This window comes from Erpetoichthys calabaricus, chromosome 12, assembly GCF_900747795.2.
Source record: "Erpetoichthys calabaricus chromosome 12, fErpCal1.3, whole genome shotgun sequence".
Classification (NCBI taxonomy): domain Eukaryota; kingdom Metazoa; phylum Chordata; class Cladistia; order Polypteriformes; family Polypteridae; genus Erpetoichthys; species Erpetoichthys calabaricus.
In genome coordinates this window covers 53,752,604-53,777,644 of record NC_041405.2, presented here as the reverse complement: position 1 = coordinate 53,777,644, position 25,041 = coordinate 53,752,604, and the positions used below count along the sequence as shown (strand labels likewise).

At 36.5% G+C, this 25,041-nt stretch overlaps 1 protein-coding gene across 1 annotated transcript in view; it reads right to left on the bottom strand.

The window, feature by feature from the left end:
- pgk1 (phosphoglycerate kinase 1) overlaps positions 1-25,041 on the bottom strand; it is a 53,294-nt gene that overhangs the window by 9,480 nt on the left and 18,773 nt on the right. Inside the window, exons 5-9 of the mRNA XM_028815543.2 lie at positions 20,545-20,648; positions 20,285-20,404; positions 18,353-18,467; positions 11,661-11,840; positions 10,064-10,241 (exon numbers count right to left, since the gene is read on the bottom strand). Of these exons, the coding sequence (XP_028671376.1) occupies positions 10,064-10,241; positions 11,661-11,840; positions 18,353-18,467; positions 20,285-20,404; positions 20,545-20,648 (697 nt within the window). The remainder of the gene's footprint in view (positions 1-10,063; positions 10,242-11,660; positions 11,841-18,352; positions 18,468-20,284; positions 20,405-20,544; positions 20,649-25,041) is intronic.

Below are 25,041 nucleotides of genomic sequence, written 5' to 3'. Positions count from 1 at the left end.
CCTCATTAACTAATATTGCACTGTTTAACTCGAGGTCTCTTAATGGCAAAGCATTGGTGCTGTCAGAACACATCACTGACACCAAACTTGATATTCTGTGTTTAACGGAGACTTGGCAAAAACCAAACGAATTTGCGTCTCTCACAGAGGCGACTCCAATTGGTTTCACTTTCCACACAGAGTATCGCAGCTCAAGACAAGGCGGTGGGCTTGCAGTGAGCTGACTTAAATATTAAACAAATCCCAATTGACTGTCCATTGTCTTTTGAGTGCCTGGCTCTTAAACTAATAACGAAATCAGGTCCTGTCTCACTCATTGTTCTTTATCGTCCCTCAAAATACAATGCATCCTTCTTATCCGATCTGATTGAACTTTTGACCCACCTAATCTCTCACTCTCAGAGAATTATCCTTCTTGGTGATTTCAACATCCATATTGACACCCCCACATCTAAACTGAGAAATTAATTCCTATCCTTACTGGACTGTTTTGACTTGACACAACATGTTGATTTTCCCACCCACTCTGGTGGTCATATATTGGATCTGATCTGCACTTCTGGACTATCTGTTGCCAACATTTACAGAACTGATTTGGGACTCTCTGACCATAAAGCAGTATTTTTCACTGTTTCACTGCCTTTCCCTCCTCTTACCTGTAAACGACAAATTTCTTACAGAAACCTTAAAAATATCTGTCCCTCTATCCTTTCTGGATCCATTTCTGATCTTTTACTGTCTTCACCTATTCCATCAACACTAGATAGTCTTGTTGACCACTATAACTCAGCCCTTCGTTCAGCATTAGATAAAACAGCTCCTTTAAAACATAAGGAGGTATCCTTTAAACGTTCAGCTCCTTGGTATAACTCAGAATTGCGATCTATGAAAGCGGCTGGCCGACGCCTTGAGAGAATGTCACGCAAGACTGGCTTCACCGTGCACATCCAGGCTTTCTCTGACCACCAAAGAGCTTAAAGAGAAGCACTAACTTCTGCCAAGAACACCCACTATGGCAGAATAATAGAAAGTGGCCATGATAACCCAAGGGTCTTGTTCTCTGTAGTTAATAAACTACTCGAACCCGCATCTGGCCCAACTACCTCTTCTACTGAAGTCTGTGAGGAATTCCTCCACTTTTTCCGTAACAAAATTAACGATCTAAATAATTCAACTAACATAAATACAGCATCTGTTTATATCTCTCCCTGTTTTCCCACTCCATCCAGCTCCTTCTCTAAGTTCTCACCAGTCACATCTGCGTTTGTTAATAACCTGCTTTGTAAGATGAGGCCGACTACTTGTGTACTGGACCCCATCCCCACCACACTACTTAAATCCTGCCTTCATGCCATTATCCTGACTGTTACAACAATAATAAACTCATCCCTTGACACTGGCTCTGTACCGCTCACTTTTAAAATTGCTTCTGTAACCCCAATGTTAAAAAAGTCTGGTCTTGATGCTGACAATCTTAACAATTTCCGGCCTATTTCCCACTTACCTTTCCTGTCAAAAGTTCTTGAGCGTGTTGTAGCTTCCCAACTCACCAATTACCTAACCTCTAATAATTTGATGGAACCCTTTCAGTCTGGTTTCAGGGCGCGGCACAGCTGTGAAACTGCTCTGCTGCGGGTAACCAAAGATTTGCTTATGGCAGCAGACTCTGGACAAACCAGCATATTAATTCTGTTAGACCTCAGTGCAGCATTTGACACAGTCAGACATGACATCCTACTGTCCAGAATGGAGAGCATGCTGGGTATCTCTGGCACTGCCCTCCAGTGGTTCAAGTCCTATCTGACTGATAGGCAAGAGTTTGTTAGTCTTGGCAACAGCAGATTCAGCTCAGCGCCAGTCACACAAGGAGTCCCTCAAGGCTCTGTCCTCAGTCCTCTGCTTTTCTGTATTTACATGCTTCCCCATGGCCATATTATCCGTATCCATGGACTGGGTTATCATTTTTATGCAGATGATACTCAACTCTACTTCAATGTTAAAAGTGGAACTTCATCAGAGCTTTCTCAGCTCACAACCTGCCTTAGTGAAATTAAAACCTGGATGGAGCAAAACTCTTTAAAATTAAATTGCAATAAAACTGAACTCCTGCAAATTGGGACTAAAATGCAACTTAATAAAATAAGCTCCTTCCCAGTCTATCTTGGCGGTGATCTCATCAGACCTGCCTCTACTGTAAAAAATCTTGGGTGTCATTTTTGATTCCTCCCTCTCTTATTCCGCCCACATAAATCACATTAAGAAACTTTCTTACTTTCACCTCCGTAACATATCCCGTGTTTGCTCCTTCCTCTCCTTCTCTAATGCTGAGAAACTTGTCCATGCTTTTATCACATCCCGCATCGATTATTGTAATTCCCTACTGGCAGGTGCCCCTTCTAATCTTATATCACAGCTCCAGCTTATTCAAAACTCAGCTGCAAGAGTCCTTACACAAACCAGCAGCAGCGAGCACATCACACCCATCCTGCTCCGTCTTCACTGGCTCCCTGTGTCTTACAGAATCGAATATAAAATCCTACTAATAACCTACAAAGCCTTAAATAACCTTGCGCCAAACTACATCAGTGACCTTCTCCATCACTATGTGCCTGCCCGCCCACTAAGGTCCTCTGATTCTGGCAATTTTGTTGTGCCCAACACTAATCTACACTCCATGGATGACAGGGCCTTCAGCTGTATAGCACCCAGACTCTGGAATGACCTACCAAAATTAATCAGGTCAGCTGACTCCATGAATTCTTTTCAAAAAACAACTCAAAACTCATCTGTTCAGGAAGGCTTTTAGCTCTGCTTGACTTTATTTAATAAAGTTTATTACCCTTCTCTCAGTTTACTTCTCTGTCAAGATGCTAATGTAACCTGTGTGTGTGTGTGTGTGTGTGTGCTAGACCATCAATTATGTTGTATGTTTTTTTTTTCAGAATTCACTGTCTTAATCTTCTTTATTTATTTATCTGGTTTGTACAATGCTATGTACTGTATACGCTGCCGTTCTTTATTATATTCTGTAAGTGCCTTGAGCATGGGAAAGGCGCTATATAAATAAAATGTATTATTATTATTATTATTATTATTATTATTATTATTACTGTAGCAGCAGTGGCAAAACTATTAAAAACGGAGAAGGTACTATAGTGCAGTACAGTTAAAAGAGCTGTTCAGTGTAGTGGGCATAAGACCAAACAGCTTCATTATATGGTATAAACTGCATCCAATGAGATATGTGTGGAGTTACCTGCATGTAAGAACACGAAATAACATCTACAAATACCCATGGAAGTAACATGATTCTAAAACTTGAGGGTATAATTAATTGCACTACAAATGCCACAGTAAATTTCTGATAACCACTTGTTATCCTAGCTTATCCTTTTGCTTCACTCATAACAGGGAATATCATTTTTAAAAAGAAAAGTGCACTTTGCAGTTTATAAATGTCCCAGTATTCTAGAAGTGCACAACCAATGCAGCTGCTGTGCTGTTTATTTGGATTTAGGCTTAAAAATGAAAAGTTTTCACATGATGAAACCTAGGATAAAGCTACAAAGTGACAGTAGTGAATCCTCCTGTCATGCTAGTTCTATGTTGTGAATTGTATCATTTAATCAGTCTAATTTTTGACATTTAAAGAAAAATGGACGGTTGCATTTTTACAATCAAGGTTTTCTATTGAGTTCATCTATAGTACATGAAAATATTTTTTAACCAAAATTTAAACAAACAATAGAGCAGCCTCACTGAATTTATATTTTAATTATCATTGTGAACTTCTAGCAATAAAAATATATGGTCTGCTTTAAATCTCTTTCCAGTGTAGGGGAGTTCAGCGTACTTTGCAATTGATCGTGTAACTCTTATTGTACACTTCTATCAAAAAGGCCCCAAGTTGAAATCAATAAAGCTGCAGTATGCTAGGTTTACTTTTTCTTAGAATTTTGTTTTGTATTTCATTGACATGTATAAACTAAATTTGTCTGAAATCTAATTGCCATACTAAGTACAGCACATTTATCTATCTATATTCTTTTTATACTTTCCAATGCTTGTGATGGACTGAGATAGATAGATACTTTATTAATCCCAAGGGGAAATTCACATACTCCAGCAGCAGCATACTGATATAAACAATATTAAATTAAAGAGTGATAACAATGCAGGTATACAGACAGACAATAACTTTGTATAATTTTAACGTTTACCCCACCGGGTGGAATTGAAGAGTCGCATAGTGTGGGGGAGGAACAATCTCCTCAGTCTGTCAGTGGAGCAGGACATTGACAGCAGTCTGTCGCTGAAGCTGCTCCTCTGTCTGGAGATGATACTGTTCAGTGGATGCAGTGGATTCTCCATGATTGACAGGAGCCTGCTCAGTGCCCGTCGCTTTGCCACGGATGTCAAACTGTCCAGCTCTGTGCCTACAATAGAGCCTGCCTTCCTCACCAGTTTGTCCAGGTGTGAGGTGTCCCTCTTCTTTATGCTGCTTCCCCAGCACACCACTGCGTAGAAGAGGGCACTCGCCACAACCGTCTGATAGAACATCTGCAGCATCTTATTGCAGATGTTGAATGACGCCAGCCTTCTAAGAAAGTATAGTCGGCTCTGTCCATTCTTTCACAGAGCATCAGTATTGGCAGTTCAGTCTAATTTATCATCCAGCTGCACTCCTAGGTATTTATAGGTCTGCACCATCTGCACACAGTCACCTCTGATGATCACGGGGTCCATGAGGGGCCTGGTCCTCCTAAAATCCACCACCAGCTCCTTGGTTTTGCTGGTGTTCAGTTGTAGGTGGTTTGAGTCACACCATTTAACAAAGTCCTTGATTAGGTTTCTATACTCCTCTTCCTGCCCATTCCTGATGCAGCCCACTGCATATCCAGGATTTATTCTTGCCTTGAACTCTATGCTAGCTGGGTTAGGCTCCAGCTTGCCAAATGCCCTGGTCTTGATTCAGCAGGTTAGAAGAAAAAGACTTTTCTATCTGTGGAACATTTCAAAAAACTTCTAAAAGCCCTTTTTTAATCTAACTTTCTAGTAATTACTGTATATCATAATATAGTGATCTGAATTATAAGTTCAGCTCTTTGATGTGTTAATAAGTATCTAGCATTAAACAATTGCTCTTTTTTAATGTTTTTGTCTCTCATCCTATGTGCCACTTGCAACTGCTCAAAGCACTCTATTCTGCAGTCACCTGGAGAAAATGAGGAGGACTTGGAAACTTTTATTGACAACGACTGTATCAACTGTGCCCAGTGGAGGGTGGGTGACCAGTCGGTCTAGGTTATTCTGACTTTCATGATGCAGAAACCGATTATCATCAGACCTACTATTTGATTGGCTCATTTCTGTCTTCCAACTGTGGCACTCCAGAAGTTTATTTTTCTCCAATGGCCATCATAGGAATTTTTTGTTTTTCTCTCCTCCGTGTCAGCTGGTTAAACATTCACATTCAAGAATGAAGAACTTCATCTACATCCTAAATCAACTGAAACCGGTATAAACTTTGTTATTTGCTTTTGTATCTTTTCATAAAGTTTAATTACATCAAACTGTTTCTACTTAAATGGGTTACCTAGGTAAAATGTAGATAGATACTATATATATTTATTTTTATGTATATTAATTAGACCTGGTTGTTCTGTTGTCAACCTTAATGTGTAAATATTTTAATTAGAAAACCTTTTTTTCTGGTAAGAGTGAAAGTTTGTTTTGCACTTTAGTGGTTAAATTTTACTTAACAAAACCTGGTTGGTTCTGTATTTAGTATACTTACATTTATTAGAAATTATCATAATATTAGTAATAGTCCAAGTAAATGTGGTATATCTTTGTTTTTGCTGATTAATCTGTGGAAAGCACCTAGAGTTGTATGTAAATATATACAGTAAGGTGCTATATAATGTTACTTTTATTATTAATGAACAGCATGGATATTTGAGGATATTTACTTATAGCTAACTTGTACTTTTATTTGAGTTAACTTACATGTCAGAGACTTCTACTTTTACACGAGTACAATTTGTCCTTCTAGTAGTACTACTGCTTGAGTAGATTTTTTTAGCACTTTTTCCCACCTCTGCATGTAGGCATGATGGGTATAAAAGGATTCATGTTGGATTCTACTCTGGATGGGAAAATATCAACACCAGAATGATTCTGGAATACATGACTGTCATGGAAATTTTAGAATACTGTAATGTGTGTAAACACAATATACCTGAAGAAACAGAGAAATATTCAAAGTCACTCTAAAAAAAGTGGTTGTATATCAAATCGTTTAGTAGTTTGTGAACTTTTCAAAGCATGAGGTAAAGAAAAAGAAGGTATGTCTCTAAAATGACATGATATGGAATGAAAGAGTGAGAGAAACTACTCCAGACTTTAGCAGAACAGGATTTCAGAATCATTTAACTACTTTGTTGTTTTTGTTTCTAACAGATGAGGTTTCCTGGGCAAATAATACGAAAATGTCCACTTCCTGGGAGGGCTGCCATTCTTATAAATACCCTCCACCTACTTGTATATATTATTTGCCAACAGTGAAGTGTGGATCTTTTTCATATGGGTTTAATCCTTGTGCAGACTATAGTTTTCACCACTTATTATCCGCTGTTCTGCTAAAGTTTTGTTGGTTATATGGCAATATACAAAAAAATGCAAAGCTAGCCGAGTCGTTCACTCATTCACTCAACAACAAAAACACTAACTCCTTTTTTAGTTAAAATGCTTAAATTTGGCAGGATTGTACAGTACATCTAAGGCACTAGGTATTTGCTAAGAAAGGACATTTCAATACATCAGTATATGAGGGTAAACCTCCAACAACAGAAACACTAAATATACTGACTGACTGAAATTTTGTGACTTTAAAGAAAAAAGAAAATTAGCCGGCATGCGTTTTTTGTCTACTTAGTCAAAAATAATGCTGTAGCAAGTGGGCTATTCTAAGACACCCCATCTTTTTTCCACTCAGCACAGACAAGTATGGCTGCTAGCTGACTACAACCAGAACAACAGAACCACTGAAATGTTGTGACAAGGGAAAAGAAACCGGTTTATATGGAGTGTGAGCTCTGAAGTGAAAGAAGAAAGGTTTACCAAAGCTGAAGTAAGATGTGGTTACACACTTGAGGTGGGCTATGCACCTCGAGTCCAGAAGCCAAGAAGGAAGAGTGAAATACAGGAGATGTATTCCTTGCGCACAAGACTGTAAGCCGCAGGTGACAGCATTCATACAGCTCAGAAGACCTGGGATATGGAGACTGTACATTGTGCCGATCAACCCATTAGGTGACATAAGCAAGTTCTAACCCTGTGTGTAACACCAAGCGGAACCCAGAACCCCCTTCTCTCCCCTTAGATTTGTTATACCCCAGACTATATCTGCAGACCCTTGCTCCCCCCAGGTCCTGCACATGTGGAACATAGTCATCCAAATTCCCACATTAGGGCACAATATTTACTCCTTCACCTAGGGCAGTGTTTCTCAACCTTTAAATATTTGCGACCCGAGTTTTCAAAACAGTTTTAATCGCACCCCCCTAACGTTTTTTTGAAAGAAGCCCACTAATACCAATTTGTTCTTTTTAAATTAATGATATATCATTGATGCATATTTTACTATACCTACTTAACTTTTATCGACATTTATCAAATTGTATATTTATTTTTCTAGTATCAGAATATAGTTTAAGTTAATTTGTTTTGGTTTCAATAGATGTATTTTTCATATTTTCAACTCATGTTTTCTTTTTTTCACATCTTCGCGCCCCCCTAGGGGGGCCCGCCCCACAGTTTCAGAACCACTGACCTAGGGTATCAAAAATGCTAGAGCCTACAAGGACTGTGTATATAGTTCACAATATTATTTCATTTCTATACGGTGCGGTTTTTGACTGTTTCAGAGTATATACACCAAACACTGAAACACTTGCACCGTGTACTGAAACTAATACACTATACACTGTATAGTAAAACATATACAGTACACTTTACATTGAACCACATAAATATATGGTGAGATTATGCCTCATACACAATATACTAAAATGCTTACAGTGTATTCTGAAAGGCATATGCTGTGTACTGAGACATACACAGTCACTTTGCCAGTGTACTCTGCCTCTGGTCACAACAATGTATGTTATTTTGCCTCATTACACTATACACATTTAAAGACCCATAACTGCTTTAAAAAAATAGAGAAATTTGTGAATTAATGTGTTTTATGCTTTAAAAAATATTAGGGAAAAAAAAAAAAACACTTTCTGCCAAACAGTATCTAGGCACAAGCATTAATGCTACTCACACAATCCATTAAACATAGATTTATATTCCATTACTTTTTAAATTTTTTTAAACAAGAAATTCCATTCTCAAAAACTGTGGCCTCCTGGCTAAAGGAGGTGAGGGGGAGGAGGTACATTTTAGTATGTTGTGTAGACATTTTAGTATATTGTTTTTTCAAACATATCATTCATTGCACGGGCTACTTAAATGTGCAGCCTGTAAACATAATTTCTTTTTGTAGTAAGAGTAAAACACGAAAACTAATGTTTGAGTGAATTATGTAAACAAAGAAACATCATTAGCATCTAATAATGGTAATCCATCCATTTTCTAAACCTGCTTTATCCTTAGCAGGCTTGCAAGAAAGTTGGAACCTATCCCAGCAAGCTTAGGGCACAAGGCAGGTGGATGGATGGATGGAGAGAATTTAATTTGTGGACTTAAGTACTCAAAATTTTGATTATTACTACTGATAAACTATTAAAAAAAAAAAAAAAAAAAAGGGTCAAAGCAGGGATTGGTCTACGGCAGGAAAGTTTTACTCATGGGCAATTGTATGTAGCATGTTCAAGACTACGCAGCTCCAGTGTTAGCTACAGTAAATAATACTACTGATACATCCAATTATCATTGTCTTAGCAAGTTTCCCAAGCAAAGCCAGGTAACACAGCTAGTTGGTGAATAATTATACTTTATTAAAATTAGGAAGAAATACATTCTAATTAAATATTCATTTTATAGTTAAAAAAATCTCTGATAATGCTATGGGTTCACAAACTTTCTAGCCTGACTATAAGAGGTATAACCATGTAATTCCAAATCTTAATTATTATTATTATTTTTTTTTTTAAGAATTCAATTATAAAACCATTTTACAGTCCCTCCTTTTCAAAGATCCAAGAGTACAGAATTCAGTCAAACTCCATATGCACAAAGCATAGAATTATTCAACTCAAAATTATATATCGAGCGCATCCGTCTCGTTTAAAAACTGTCCAAAATGTTTTCAAGGCAAGATCCAACCTGCGAATGCTGCAATCATGTTCTGGCCTTACTGGGTCACATGTTTTGAACCTGCACCAAACTAACATTATTCTGAACTTAACTTTTTAAATGCCTTTCAAACAGCCTTGTTGTCACAATCCCTCCTAATCCACTAACAGCTGTGTTTGGTGTTCTTCCAGATGGGCTTAAAGTGGAAAAGGACAAACAAACTGTGATTGCCTTCACTACACTATTAGCACATAGATTTATCTTGGACCGGAAGAATCCTAACTCTCCCATTTTAAGTCAGTGGGTAACTGATGTGTTATATTATTTGAAACTGGAAAAAATCTAATTTGCACTTAGAGGATCTGTACAAAACTTTTTCAAAAACTGGCAGGATCTAATCAATAACATTTTAGAATAACATGTTTAAATTGAGGAGGCAGGTTCTCTCCCCTCTTTTACTCCATTTATCTTTATTCATTTATTTATCTATTTACTTATTTTTACTAGCTTTAAGTTTTACTCTTTTTTTTGTAAAACTTGAGTTATTTGTATGGAATGCTATTTGATTTTAATAAAATCAAAATAATTCAATTAACCTTAGACTATCAGTTACATGTCTAAATGTATAATTATTAATTTATTCTAAAGATGGATATTTCTAAACAAATTTTTAATCAAGAATAGGTTTTTAGACTTATAAAAATATAAAAATCAATAAAAATGAATACCGACCCTTTCAGCATTTCTTACTACTTACCAATGATACTGATGCATCCCTTCTTTGTGGCCTCTACTACTTTATCCATGAGGTTTTTGGTTCCTGCTGCATATTTTTCCCACTCAAACACACCAACAGGTCCATTCCACACAATTTGCTTAGCCCTTTCAACAGCCTCTGCAAACTTTTTAGAGCTTTCAGGGCCACAGTCCAAACCCTAAAGGATAATTAAAATTAATTAATCACTGTAATTAATAGCAGTTATTTTAATTTAGTCATCAAAAAACTAACTCTGCATAGGGTTAAGTCTTTATTGTCCTATATCCATTAATTTTCCCAAACTCTTAAATTCATATTCAGGGTCATGGAAAATTGTGGTCTAATCCAGCACCACTGGGTCCATGGCAGAAAACAACCCTGAAAAAGGACCTATCTTAGAGTCCACTAACATACACAGCCAAGCTTGCCAATAAAGGGTCAGCACAGTGTCTGAAACTAACATTCAAAACAAATTAAGAAAAAAAATGCATACAGTATATGGAGACAATGTGCAACCCATACTGGTATACATACCCAGTCACCTTGAGCTGCAATGCAATGTTGCTAATCACCCAGTCATAATGTAAACCCATTATAATCTTATAGTTTTAAGAGATTTAAAAATTAACCAATTACAGAATGGTTTGGGAGGTATGGATGCTACTACAATATGAAAATCCTCAACAATCACGCTCACAACAAGACATTACCTCTGTAGCTGCTTAAACTGCATTTCTTGCCTGATGTATACTGCACACCATTTTGACACCATTTTATGATAGTAACAGATCTGTATTGCTTATGCTCAAGCATTTTTTGAGATATGAAACTCAGTTTTATTTGATCGCAGAACAAATACTTTTAAGTACATTTACAGGGACAATAGAGTTCCTATTAATTGAGAAGCTGCAGATAACACTGAACAAAAACATCAGCCTAGCTATGATACATCTGATTATACAGTTTACAGACACATGGGCAGGTTCACTTTCCTGTTTTTTGTTCAGCTAGGGTTGAGTTTGCACTGTTAAACATTGTTTCAAGGTGTTTGAAAAGTCAGAAGTTCTCATCTTTCATATTAAAGTCAAAAGATTTACTTCTTAACAAAAACAGAGCAGGGTAAATTATTGTGTTACATCATTTTGTCTTTTTGTTATGCTGCTGGGTCAATACAAATCTGTTCTGAGATTTTTCAGGTATAGAAGACTGACATTTCCAGGTGAGAGTTATTTTCACTAATTAATGGCAGCTTTGTATGGTAATGTGTTGCATACTGATTAGCATAAACAAGTAAGAAGTTATATATGCACATTGCAGATCAGGTAGCATAAAATGTAATTTAAAGTGTGTTTACTTGATAATAGCGAACATACACAGTGGACATTGGATAGGGGATGCGGACAGGTTAGTGACAACCTCTCCATAAAAAGTCCCTAAACGTTTGCACAACCACGGTTAGAAAACTAGTTTATTTAGGTTAAAACAAAACTGAACTTACTGCAACACTGCATGCTGATCGTTACACTTCTATTTAAACTGTAATTTTTTTTAAATGGTGAAATATTGAAAGAGATAAAGAAAACCTGTTCTCACTTACCATCCAGCCAGCAGGAATTCCAGATTCAATAGTGGCTGATCCAGAAGTAGCATTCTCATCAAATTTGTCAGCTGTGATAAAATCAACAGGCAAAGTGATTGTCACGTTGTTTTTTGCTGCCTTGGCCATAAGGTCTTTAACAATCTTTGCCCCTTCCTCATCATATAACGAATTTCCAATCTATGTGGGGGGAAAAATGAACACAGCCCATCTTAGTGTTTCAAAATTGGAGCAGAAATAGAATTAAACTATATTAGAACTATTTAGAATGAAAAACAAATGGCATCTGCCAAAACAAATCATCAACAAGTTAGCTACTACAGTGGGCAACATTTGGTTTAAAAGGTACATCATCCCAGAATTTGTCATGTTGACAATTTAGCATGTTTACACCTCAAGTTCAAGTTGGGGGGGAGAAGGCAAAGGACATACTACACCACTAATAAAAGTTTAATTGAATTGTGATTTTATGCACTAGATGAAATTAATTAAAAACACAGACCAAATGCTTTAGAATTCCTTTCATGCATCTTAAACGTACAAGAACAGTGGTGCACAATGTTGTTGCTGCATGAACCAAAGACCATTTCCATGATGAAGGTAAACATCTTTTAAAATAGAAAGAAGGATACTGAAAGTGTTCTGGCAGGTTCAAACACTACAACTGGGCACCACCTTCCTGAATTTACTGAATAAACATTTACACTAAACTTGGCAAAGGCATTTATTTCACAACTATTAAACAATGCAAGTATATGCAAGGCTAGTGCATAACTTCAAAAAACATTAGAAAGGGGCACAAGGATTCAGATATTCAGACATGTCCAGATCTTAATCGGCAAAACAAGACAGAATTAACTGAGTAAAAATAGAAAACAATTATACAAAGACATGCCATTGTGTTTGCCATTGTTACAATGTACCCTCTGCTTCTGGTTTACACATTCCTTGCATGCAGAAAAGATAGTACGTTGATCATACTGTATATCCAAAATGAAAGCAGGAAATGGAAGAATAATTCTGAAAGTCACCTTTGCTTAGCATTTATAGTGGGACCATGAAGAGACAATTTAAAAAGTACTGGGAAACCATACCTTTAAATAGAGGTGCAAAATATTAATTCTAACTGCACATCTTATAATTTTACAAAAATATGTTTTTCCTCAGTACGGCCCCTGGAGCAACATTCAATCTATAAAATGTGCTATATAATATTATTACAGAATCAGTGTTTATATAAATGGACTAATTACTTTAAAAGCCTCTACAATGTATTTAGACTTGGCATGGCAGCCAGCTGGATTGCCTTATGCAACCTTTTTCTTCTTCAGTGTGCCAAAGCTACTGAAGGGGGTAAAAGGACCACCCACAGAGGTTTACTTCTAGAATGTGCTTACCAATGTATCCATGAATGCAAAATGTCAAACAGGAGTAAGCAGATATCTTAGCTTTCAGCATACCACCATTCTCACTCCCCTCCAAGTTATCTTTGAAGCCAGTCATCCAGGAGCATAGTAAAAAGTGCATGAATTTAAACTTCTATCTGTGAAATAAACCCAAATTGCACAAAAGGAGCAGCTGAATAATTACTACAAAAATAAAAAGGGAATATAGAATATACCCTACATAACTAATTGTAACATTTGAAGTGCAGTGTAATGCACATATTCATATTTTGTGTATGTCATGGCTTAGCCACCTGCTCCACTTTAAAAGAAAGAAGGTGAGCGTGGGGGTGTAGGATGGAGGAGAAACACAATTTGGGGAACTCTTTAAATATCATTTCAGCACATAACACTAACCATGACCTTTAGAAACAGTAACAGTAACACAATACAATATCCACAATGGATGTAACACAAAAGGTTATCTACACAAAATGCTCTAACCCCATTAATCAATACATATAGATCTTAGCAAGAGCAGGGGAAGTGCTTTGATAACGTAGGTGGATAATAACCAAAGTAAGCTGAAATTAATTAATTATACAATAAAACCTCGATTATCCATCAGAGAAAAGACAGATAACAGAACAGCTACTTTAAAAATGATATACAATAGATTAGTTTAGCAAATATTTTTTAATATAGTTTTGTAAATAAATAAGACTAACAGTATTAACAAAATTAATTCATTCATATAATATTGTAACAACCAGCATAATAAGCAAATACAATTTAGAGGTACTGGAATTTTCTCCGTTTTACTTGGAGTCTTCATTCTGTAACGAGGTTTCCCTAACAATCAGTTTATTTCCTGCCACTCACGTTTTGTTTTTTTCCCCCAATACCGCAAACACTCCTGCTTATTGCGACTTGTCTCTTGACTCCCAACTTAAAACTTCTTTCCGCAGCACCTTCCTTTTTATCCTAACTTCTCCTTTCACTCATCTCCTAACAGGCATGTCCACCCCTTACAGAACGGAAGCGTTTCACCCAGTCCCATTACTTACAACAGTCATTCTATCCTTTCTGCTCCTGCACAGCACATTAAAAGCTGCCTGCAATATATTGACATAATAATATAACAGAATTTAAAAAGAAAATTACAATGCAGAAGAACATTAATATTAATACAGCACAACATTACCGTCAGTGGTTTCCAATTGACACGTTTTTCAATTTTGTCAGCATTACTCTGTCAATGGGAGGTAGCTAAATGGTCTAAATGAGAGTAATTCTACGCCAGACCAGGAGGTGGCAGAGTGCCCTGACCTTATTTCTCACTTTCCTGCAGACTGTTCATGGGAAATTCCGCCTGGCCCTAATGATGTCACTTCTAGTTCCGAGCCCTTGGATGACGTCACATCCGGCGAAGAACCCATGACAGAACAGACTTCCTGGTCCGGCCCTTTTGATGATGTCACGTCCGGGTCCAAACCTATGGAAGAGGACCCTTCCGCTTCCACCCTCGATGACTTCATTTCCTTTTCTGGCCTTTACAGCCGACATATTTGACTAACCTTATCAGTTCTATTTTGGACTCCGTTCTGAGCACATCAGTGCTAGCAATTTACCCATTCACAGCCAGGGAATATTATACGGGTGGCTGCCCCAAACCTTTTTATCACTCTTGCGTCTGTTTTTTCTGACAATGCTTTATATCGTTCACTGTTGTTCCTACTCAGTAGATTGAAACAATACTTAAAGCACTTTCACAGATTCGTAAATGCTTAATATTTTAATTTTTTTTTGTGAAAATTCTAACACCACACGCATACAGTACATTTATTGGCCACAACAATGTATAGTAGTTTAATTATAACAAAAGAGAAAAGCTACAAAGTGCTATTAAACTTGGAAGGTACACTGTGATTTCAAAAGGCAGCATGACACGTGGTGCTGGGGAAAAAATACTACATGCTAAGACAAGGGAGAGTTGTTCCAATGTGCATAGCTCACAGCGTACCATGTAGCAGTAGTAATAGGTAGGCTGTGGCGTGCCTATGATGGTTAACAGAGACTGACAGTTAATCGAGTGATGGATAATTGAGGTTTTATTATATCTGTATATTTTTAAGATTTCACAGGTAGCTTTTCAGTCTGTCTTCTATACCCCACACCCCCAGAGTTTTTTGGCATTATACACCAACACAATTTATCTTTTATAAATATATAAATATGATTAAGAGAGACTTTCAGCACATGTGAGCGTGCATCTTTGTAGAGGCAATAACTTGAAGACTTGGCTCAATAGTACACAACTGCCCATGACTGACCACACAAAAAAAACACTCCTCTAGGTCCTACTGGACCTCTGACATCCTAAATGATAACCCTCAAATGTTTTTTTTGTTGAGCATTACTTCTATTCTGCCAAATTATCTTCCATATGTTTTAGCCTGGTGTTTTTTAGCAGCACATGCTGTATTTTTCAGCTTGGGCTAATGGGCTGAACATCCAGAGAGGCTGGCATGACATACACTGTGGGTATATGCAGCAGATGTGACCATACCATCGCACAAAACTGATTTTGATCTCATCATCTAACTGGTTGAGTGCAGCAACATTTCATGATGTATTCGTTCCATACTCAAAGACCCTATAATCCATTGCAAGCTTTTAAGATGGGAAAGCTTTTATTTGTAATCAATCAACATTGAAAGTGTAGAAAGTTTTCAAATTCTTTTTTGCAAGTCACCCTACATCTTCAGAGTTCAAAAATATCACATTTTTAAATACTGCTGTTTTGTTTTTACTAAACTTAATAAAGAAAATTAACAAAATAATTATGTTGTCAGTTTAATATATGTCAGTGTACATTTGTTTAGAATACATATGCACATCATTGCACCACTGCCAAAATCTGCACACCCCCTCCTTTGATCAGAGGAAGAACACAGACTATGCCCTGCCCCAAATGTTGACCTTGGGGATACTCTTGGTTTCCAAAACCTTTTTACCAAAGTCTGAACAACAGTGCCACCTGGTGACTCAGAGAAAGTGAAACACTAGAAACGTTAAATCATTCACTATTCTACATATGTTTTGAATGTTTTACTGGAGTTTTAAGGGTTTGGCAAAAAATGTTTAAAATAAAGTAGGAACATCTATTATATGCTTTCAAAATTGAAATTATTTTATTACAATGTAATGGCATCCAACAAACCCAAAAAACCCTGGTCAGAGAATTTTTATTTTAACTGTGTCGTACCATCACACTTTTATTTGGTTCCCAACGAAAATCAGTCTTTGCAATGAGCATAAAGCAAGTTCAGGGGAATACCTTTAAATCCATTGAAAGTAAAATTTAGAAAATTCAAGATTTTCTTAAGGACAATATGTAGATTGCTCCATAGCTTAAAATGCAATAAATATAAAAGGACATGGTATACAAAACATTTTTATAGCTTTTGCAGCTTTGTTATTTATTAATACAAAAAAAATCTTAAAAATAGCTTGTTTTTTAATCTTTTACCATAGCTAAAAATATGTTTTCAACGGAATCCTGGCAATTCAATTATATTTTGTGTAGTTTGTAAATCCCTGGGTATACCCAAACAGAAGAGAGGGATGGCCTGATGCAGTCTTGCACACCCATGAGACTAAAACTGCCAAGCTACTCTTTAGCCATGTGGAGGGAGCTGACTGAATGCAGTTTTTGTCTATCCTAACTTAAAAATAATCAAAAGAATCTGATGGTTGTTTCTTTAAACTTTTTGGAAGCACAATGGCTATTAAAAGGCACAACTTAAATCACAACAAGTGATACTTTATTAATTCCAGGCATCTGTCTATAACCTCTGTAGCTACTGTAACTAGACTTTTAACCCCAATCTCAACCTCTCTTGCCAAACTGGGCAATAAGCCATGGTGCCAGACAAAAATAAATCTGGTTCTTGATCAAAACTAAATTTAAACATGAGAGCAACCTGCACAGAAAGTATCAAGTACATGAACACTTAACTGTAAAGACTCAGACATTTGTATAATTACATTTGTTTCTGTATGTATATACACCAAAATACTCAATATAACATCTGGATTTTAATGTGCCTGTGGGTTTTTTGTTACAAACCAATTTCACCCTCATTAAATGATCTCATTGTTTAATTATCTGACCTTATTTTGCACTTAGAAAAGTACAGTAGTGGGAGATCTACACTTATACGAAATTAAGCTTTTTTGCCATACCTTCAACAAAACAAATTTAAGCATTTATTTGCTTTTTAATTCACTTTTTATGGTGAGTATAATTTAACTGTACCAGAATATGGGCAATTCACATCAAGCTAAGCAGACACTGTTGGAAAGAATACCGAATACTAAAGGCAAGCAGCTACTTTAGTGTTATACACTTATGTACTTATTAGCAATGGTTTAAACAGGCAGGGCATTAATATTTTGTTCTTTTTTTTAACACTGCAATATAAAGAGAATTACTTAATCCCTGTCTAACACACATAAATGCTTGCTTCATCCAGCAATGATTTAACATAACCAGTTTATAATTTCTGAACTGACACTTGAAAACATTAAAGCTTGCTTAATTAATAGAGGAATGCAATAAAAAGAAGAAATTGGTTTGGAGGGAAAACCTGCAGTCACAGGGGTTTTCCAAGATTGAAGCTGAAAATGTCTGTTAAAAAGTCATATCCTAAATAATCACGTAAGCCATCCCAAAAGCCGACTTACTGAAAGCTCAGTTTTAGAGTGCTTACTTGCTGTGTCAGTGAAGATCCTTGAAAAACCAGCATTTAAAAGAAAGCTGAACACCTGTTCTTTCTCAGTTCATTTTAAAAACTACTATCCCTTCATACAATCCACAACACAAGCTTAATCATTAGCACAGTCTCTTTTTAGTGTTCTCTCTTAAATTTCTTCTTATCATGTATTTTATATATTCTGTTTTTCTAAAAATTGTGTGCTGTACAGATTATACATAAACATATACTGTATATGATGAGAGACACCAATTGTTGCAAGTCAGCCAAACAACTTGATGGTAAGCAATATTTCCAAACTCTTTCTGAACAATAATACTATTATTTCACTGCATACACACTCTCATCCCACAATATAAAAGAACTGTTAAATGACCAAAGATTAAATGCAATGCATGAAAAAAATGGAGTTAAACATACAATGAAGAAGACAATAAAATGAAAAGAAAGCTGTACTTTAAAGTTTATATACTAAAGACAAGTCACTATACAGAAAAACAAGAATCTGGTTAGATCTGTTATGTAGTACCTCCATGTTGTTGAGAACTTTAAGGAATGTAAAAGCCATGCCTCCTCCAATAATCATTTCATTGACTTTATCCAACATGTTGTTAATGAGCTGGATCTTATCTTGAACTTTAGCCCTGGATAAAAAGATTGAAAATAACAAAAAGTTGAAAAGAAGAAATTATGCTGTCAAAAGGGTTATTATTGAAACAACACGGAGCAGGTGCAATGCTCCTTCTTCCTCACTCAGGTCTGCCAGTGAACAGTGTCTGATGATGCCACCTGCACGTGGCATCTAATCTCAATCAACAGTTCTCATATGTAGTTGTAGTTGATGGAATGAGCTGCCCACCTCCATCCAAACTACTGGCTTAAGTGTTTAAGAAGTGTTCAAAAACACTACTGTTTTGTGAATTTTGCCTGTGGATATCTGTCATATTGTTAACCCCTTGTTACCTAATTTAATTTACAATTATATAAAAAAAGAAATACTTTGAGTTTTTGCTGTCAAGCAGATGCTAAATTAAGAAGAAGGGTCTAGCTGCAGCCTGCAATACCTATGACATAAGTCAGGTAATGCCCATGTCAGTCACAAAATGTCCTTTGACCGAGATAACCTTCCTACAACCCTAATCTTAACCATAGGGTAACGGGCCCCTAATGTTAACCATAGTCTAATGCAATGGGTGTTACGTGACTGACGTTGAGGGTGTTTTGTGATGTTGGGGCATTACATAGCTGACCTCTTAGGTACTGTGGTCTGCAATTACACTCTGTTGAAATTAAGTGGAGATTGTTCATTTGAATAAAGCACACAAGCAAACAATAAGCTGGTACATATTTTTATCTTAGCACAATTTATCTCAAATTTGGACAATTTCTCGAAATTAATAGTCAAATTAATAGCCACACAAACCCCTTTTTTCCATCAGGTGGATGCAGTTTCCACTACGATTGCTAGATGGCATGACCAGAGCTTCGAATACGATCCTCGGTACGTATCAAATACACATCAACTAGCATTGGCGGAATACTTAAGCCACCTTGGCTGCATTCAGGCTGGAAGCGGTTTGAAGATATTTCGCGACAATCGTCTACAAGGGGTTAACTAATACTTTTTTTTTATGCTAGCTTTATAGCTCTTCACTAATGGTGATGAACATTTGTAACCTGTCCTGCTACACTGGTTAAAAACAGTCCCAAGACTGATGTTACTTAATTATGTTGACCTCTTTTGTAAGTCGCTTTAGAATAAAAGCATCTGCTAAGCAAATAAATTAAATGTAACATGGCTAACTGCTTCTAGCAAATGTCAAAATGAGGAGAAACACAAATGCTCACCCATAAATGTAAAACATGTGTTTACATAATCAGTTAAGAAATATTTAAATACAAGATCTCTAGGATACAGAGCACACAACTAGGTTTGTACTGTTTTTGTACTGACTGTGCCAAAAATGACAAATTCACACAACACTATAGCACAAAATGTCACTACCTAACAAAAATTCAGTAGTGCACAATTTTGTACCGCATTCAACTTTTTACAGTCCTTGAAAATATATACTTTGCACAACTAATTTAATATCAAACTTTTATTTTCCTGTTAGTTGCAGCTAAATCAGAAGTATCTCATCTTACAATTTTTAAACTATATTTGTGTTAAATAAGTCCATAAAAAATCTTTATTAAAACAACATGTCAAATTTAGAATTAGCCAATATAAATATGCAAGACCTGTGTTTACCAAACTGAAACTAAATATTACCCATTTTTAACCACTTAAAAATTCTTTTCTATTTGTTCACATATACTGAATGTTTCTATATTTCCCAGTAAACAATTTTGTTTTCTATTTAGTTATTCAAATGTGTATTTTACAATGGAATCTGTTTTCAAATTACCCTTGGTAACTAGGCTTTAAATAGCATAATGAATATATATAAATTTTTACCCTCCAAGAATAGCCAAGAAAGGTCGCTCGGGGTTCTCCAAAGCCTTGGCAAAGTATTCTAGCTCTTTCTTCATTAGGAAACCAGATGCTCTCTGAGGCAAGTTAACTCCAACCATTGAGCTACCAAGAGGACATTAAAGATAATCAACATTCTCATTAAAAAACAACAACTGCTAAATTTAACATACAACCAAGACACAAAAGTAGACCAAATTTTAAAATATAGCTTTTTCAAATTACTGAAATAGATATAAAAGTACCTGTGAGCTCGATGCGCAGTTCCAAAAGCATCATTAACATACACATCGCCAAGCTTGGAAAGAGATGCACGGAATGCCTCCACCTTAGAGGGTTCTGCCTTTGTCTGCAAGAAAAAGAGGAAGGAAAAATAACTTGCACTGCAACATTTTCAATGAAGTATCTTCACAGCACGGTAGAATTTAAAAAGAACAAATAATGATATAAAGGGCAAAAGTAGGGCCTTGAAATTCCAGCTGTGGAATACTACAGACAGAACAAAGTCTCCTCTTCACAGTAGAAACTGACACTTGCTTTTTTCAACCACTGTTAAGCTGTGCTTGAAGCTGTTGTGCTGTGAGGTACCGGTCACAAAGCTGCAGACCCTCAGAAACCTATTTTCTGATTGGGTTGTGACTTTGGGTGTGCTAGATCTCTTCCTATAATCCTTTAGCATTTGGAAAAGTTTTTCTACTTAATATGAATTGCTTATTTAAGAGTTCATTATTTGCAGCTGCTAAAAATAAACCTTGAAATATTAATTAAAAAAAAGTTACTTTTGACACTAACAACAATTACTGAAAGAGATTATCAACTGTGAATAATCATGAATGATCAACAGTTGTGAATTTCCCATTGGGATTAATAATCTATCTATCTATCTATCAACTGAATGGAATTAAATAAATGCAATTTTAAGAAAAGCTACAAATTCTGCTTTCACAGAAAAGAAAAAGGCAAAACTACTTTTTCTATACGTTTAAAAGTTATAGTATTTTGATTGATGACAGTTGCATTTAAGAAAGTGTTAATTTGAACTCTATCTTGCTACATAGAAAATATAATGGACAAAACTACACAGATGATTAAATCCACCAGAAAGTTTACTCTGTACTTCACAAAATAAAAAGCAGTTTGCTCTGGGTCAGCAAATGTGTAAGACACAATGTCTGGCTACAGCCCACTGGTGCAGAAATAATGCAAACTCAGCCAAGCTTTTCCTACAATGGGAATGTGCTAACATTATTAAATTTACTAGTGAAGTTTTCAAGCTGCATAACAGTTAAAATTGAATCAAAAATTCTGAGAGGTTTCAATTCTGTCTAGTACCCTTGAATAGTAGCTTTTTACACCTTCTTGTAGGTAATTCAGCATATTTTAACAGAAGACACTATAAAATGTATATACAGGGGGTCCTCGGGTTACAACGTCTCGACATATAACGTTTCAAGTTTACAACGCTCACTCCCATAAAAAAACTGTAAAAAAAATTTAGACGTGAGAAGGAATAAAAGTATTTTTTTTACGCTTGTTTTTCTGTTACTACAGTACAGTGTACATTATAGTATATTTATGTCCTTTTCCTTTTTCTGTGGCTTAGCTGTGTTTTTATGTTCTAGATTATGATTTTACAAATATGTTAGGATAGGTAAGTGACTTAGGCTAGGGTGTGTTTTGACTTACACCAAAATTACATCACTGTTGTAGGAACGGAACTGTGTCATAACCCGAGGACCCCCTGTATATAATATTTCATTCTAGTGTACCCCTTTAGCTTCAAGAGTGTTGGATTTACTTTTTATTAATATATAAACAATATAAGGAGTGTGCATTAAAAATAGGTTTTCTGATAAAATAAAATCAATGGTTGTCACAAAATACTAGCTAAACAAAAATTAAGCAAAGGAAAAATAATTTTAAAATAATAAAAGCAGTGATTGGTAATTGGTATTATGTACAAGGTGCTATTAACATTTGTGTAGATAATAGCAACCACATGCATCCCAGGATTAAAGGGCAAGTACTAATCTGAGACAAACAGATAATTAGATATCTTTACTTTTGAGCATGGAAGGATTTGCTGAGACCCAACACAAATCTTTTGTTTTATTAATGTCTATTCTGAATTTGGATCCATTAGCATTTCTTGGTGGATATTAAGGAAAAGTGTATTTATTGTGAAAGCCAGGAAAGAAGAGGCACTTCTTCAAATGAAGTGTGCTATGAATGAGGAACAAATTACCAAATCGTAAATTAAGCAGAAACTTTGTCATGTTTTGAAGCATACGTGATGAGATATGGAGGTGAGCTTAGCTATTAGCTTGCCAAACAAAGTTGATGGACTGTTTGGCTCTCCTCATTTGTCTAAATACTTAACACTTTCCATCTTACACTACACAGCAAAATCATGTCTGTTCAGAGTTGCATGCTTGTCACCTAGTAGTGAAAGCAAAAGATAGCAAAAGTCAAAGAAACAGGCTTCCCATCATGTAGTGCTAAGACATCATCCTGTACTTTTAACTGGAGACATATTCTACAATGCCATCTTTGCTGGGGGGAAAATAAAATGGGATAGTAGTGCAGTAAGTTAAGTTTATGCATATTTACATCCTAAAGAATTTCAACCCATCAACTGTCCTACATGACTAAAACCATTCCACCCTACTAACACAGAATTACCCACCACATAGGCAGAGATTAAACCTGCTTCCATGAAACTATATACTGTTAGGAACAATTGGGCTGAACATTATAGAAATAGAATATTTAAATACAATAGAGAGATAAACACATACTGTACAAATACCTTAAACTGCATGTGTCTGTCAATGTGAATTAAATTTCTAAATAGTATACACAACTAATGCAACCTAAGGTGGAGTGTTATACAAGATTAAAATTCTTGCTTTAACTGTTGTTAGTAACAGTATCACTAAGCAACTAGAATCCATTATACAGTTAGAATTGGTTTTCAAATAAACAACTTAAGCACTCATCTAACAATCTTTAGAGTACTTCACAGGTTGCTGGAAGAGAAAAAAAGGCAATTTAATATATGATGGTAACCAATAAAATAATAAATTCTTCCAGTTTGGCTGGCTTGTTTACCACCATGCTTGGCAACAGTAAACAATCAACTTCATAGATGTATTAATTGCAAATAGCAGCCCAGGAGAAGTTAGAAGTTAAAACATAGCAAAAAACTAAATGCCAGAATTTAATTTAAAAAGGCCTGCAGAGAGTTATCTTAATTAAAAGATAGATTTAAAAATCAGTGGTTGAAAAGGAACGAAAAGGTTGTCTATATTATGCTTCTTAGGATCTTCAGTTATATTGTGCCAGATATTAGAAACTTGCCAGAAAATGCATATACAAATGATTTTGAATAGGCTTGTGATTAGGATAAAGATTAATTTCCTTCAGCATCACCCGATGTCTCATGACCTTGTTTAGGTAAAGTTTATTACAGCTCCTTTGTAAAATTATGCAGGGTTATACCAACACAAAACAAAATGCCATGACAAATGTCATTAAAATCTTCGACAAGATTAATATTGCATAATTTATTATGTAGCATTGCACTAATTAATAGCCCAGTTTATAGTCATTTTCTTAAGTCTTTCGAGCTGCAAGATCCATGTTAACTTTAAAAATGGACATGCATAACACTGTTGGAGGTTACACTGCAGCTGGCCTTACTGTAGATCTTATATTCCAACTATTGCATACCAGAGATTCTTCATAGGACATGACAGCAATTTGTTCAGGATAGTAAGGCACACTGACCTTCATGCAAATGTCAAAAGATCAAAACTTCTTTTTGCTTTACTATCTGTATGTTACTTAGTGTGTACATACTAATACTGATTCAACTACTCCACTGATGTTTTTTTTTCCTGTTAAAACCAAAAAAATCTGCCATATTCAGAACAGCTGTAACCTTGGCACTGTGATCAATGAGCAGCTGTCCTTTACAGCAGTGTCTTCTATACTGTCTGATTTTGTGGAAGCTGCATCTGACAGAGTCACATTTGCACTACTGCCATGTGTCACCAAGTCACTACAGAGGATTCAAAATGCAGCGGCATGTCTGGAGTTCAACCTGCCTAGGAAAGCACATATAACTCCTCTTTTCAGATCACTATGTTGGCCCCACGTAGTAGCAGGTATTACTTTTATACTTGTCCACAGTGTAGTCAATAGGTCATTACCTCTCTCTCTCCCTCTATATTATATATATTGTGGAATTGAGGGGAGAATGCCAGTTCCTCCGACAAGGGAGGACATGAGACAGGACGCTCACGTCCAGAGAAAGGCCGCCCTCTGCGGAGGCAGAGGGAAGCCCCAGAGTCATCGGAGAAGACGAAAGTGAGAGCAGAAGGTTTCGATCAGACGGGCACGGAACCAGCAGAGGAGGTGCCGAAAAGGCAAGTCGCGGGGTGCCGGACCGGACCCCGGATGTGCAGTAGGATCTGCTTCTTTGGGGACCTGCCCTCATGGGAGGGGACGCTTCGCCGGAGGATTCTTCGCTGGCGATGGGGCGCTGCCACAGCTGGCGGAGGCCAAGGAGGCGCGAGCAGCTCAAACCAAAGGGGCACGAAAACCTCGGAGGGGGTGCCGAAGAGACAAGTCCCAGGGTGCCGGCTTGGACCCTGGACGAGTAGTAGGACCCACTTTGGGGATGTGTCGCTCCGACCGATGTGTCTTTGCTGGCGGTGGGGCACTGTGGTACCTGGATG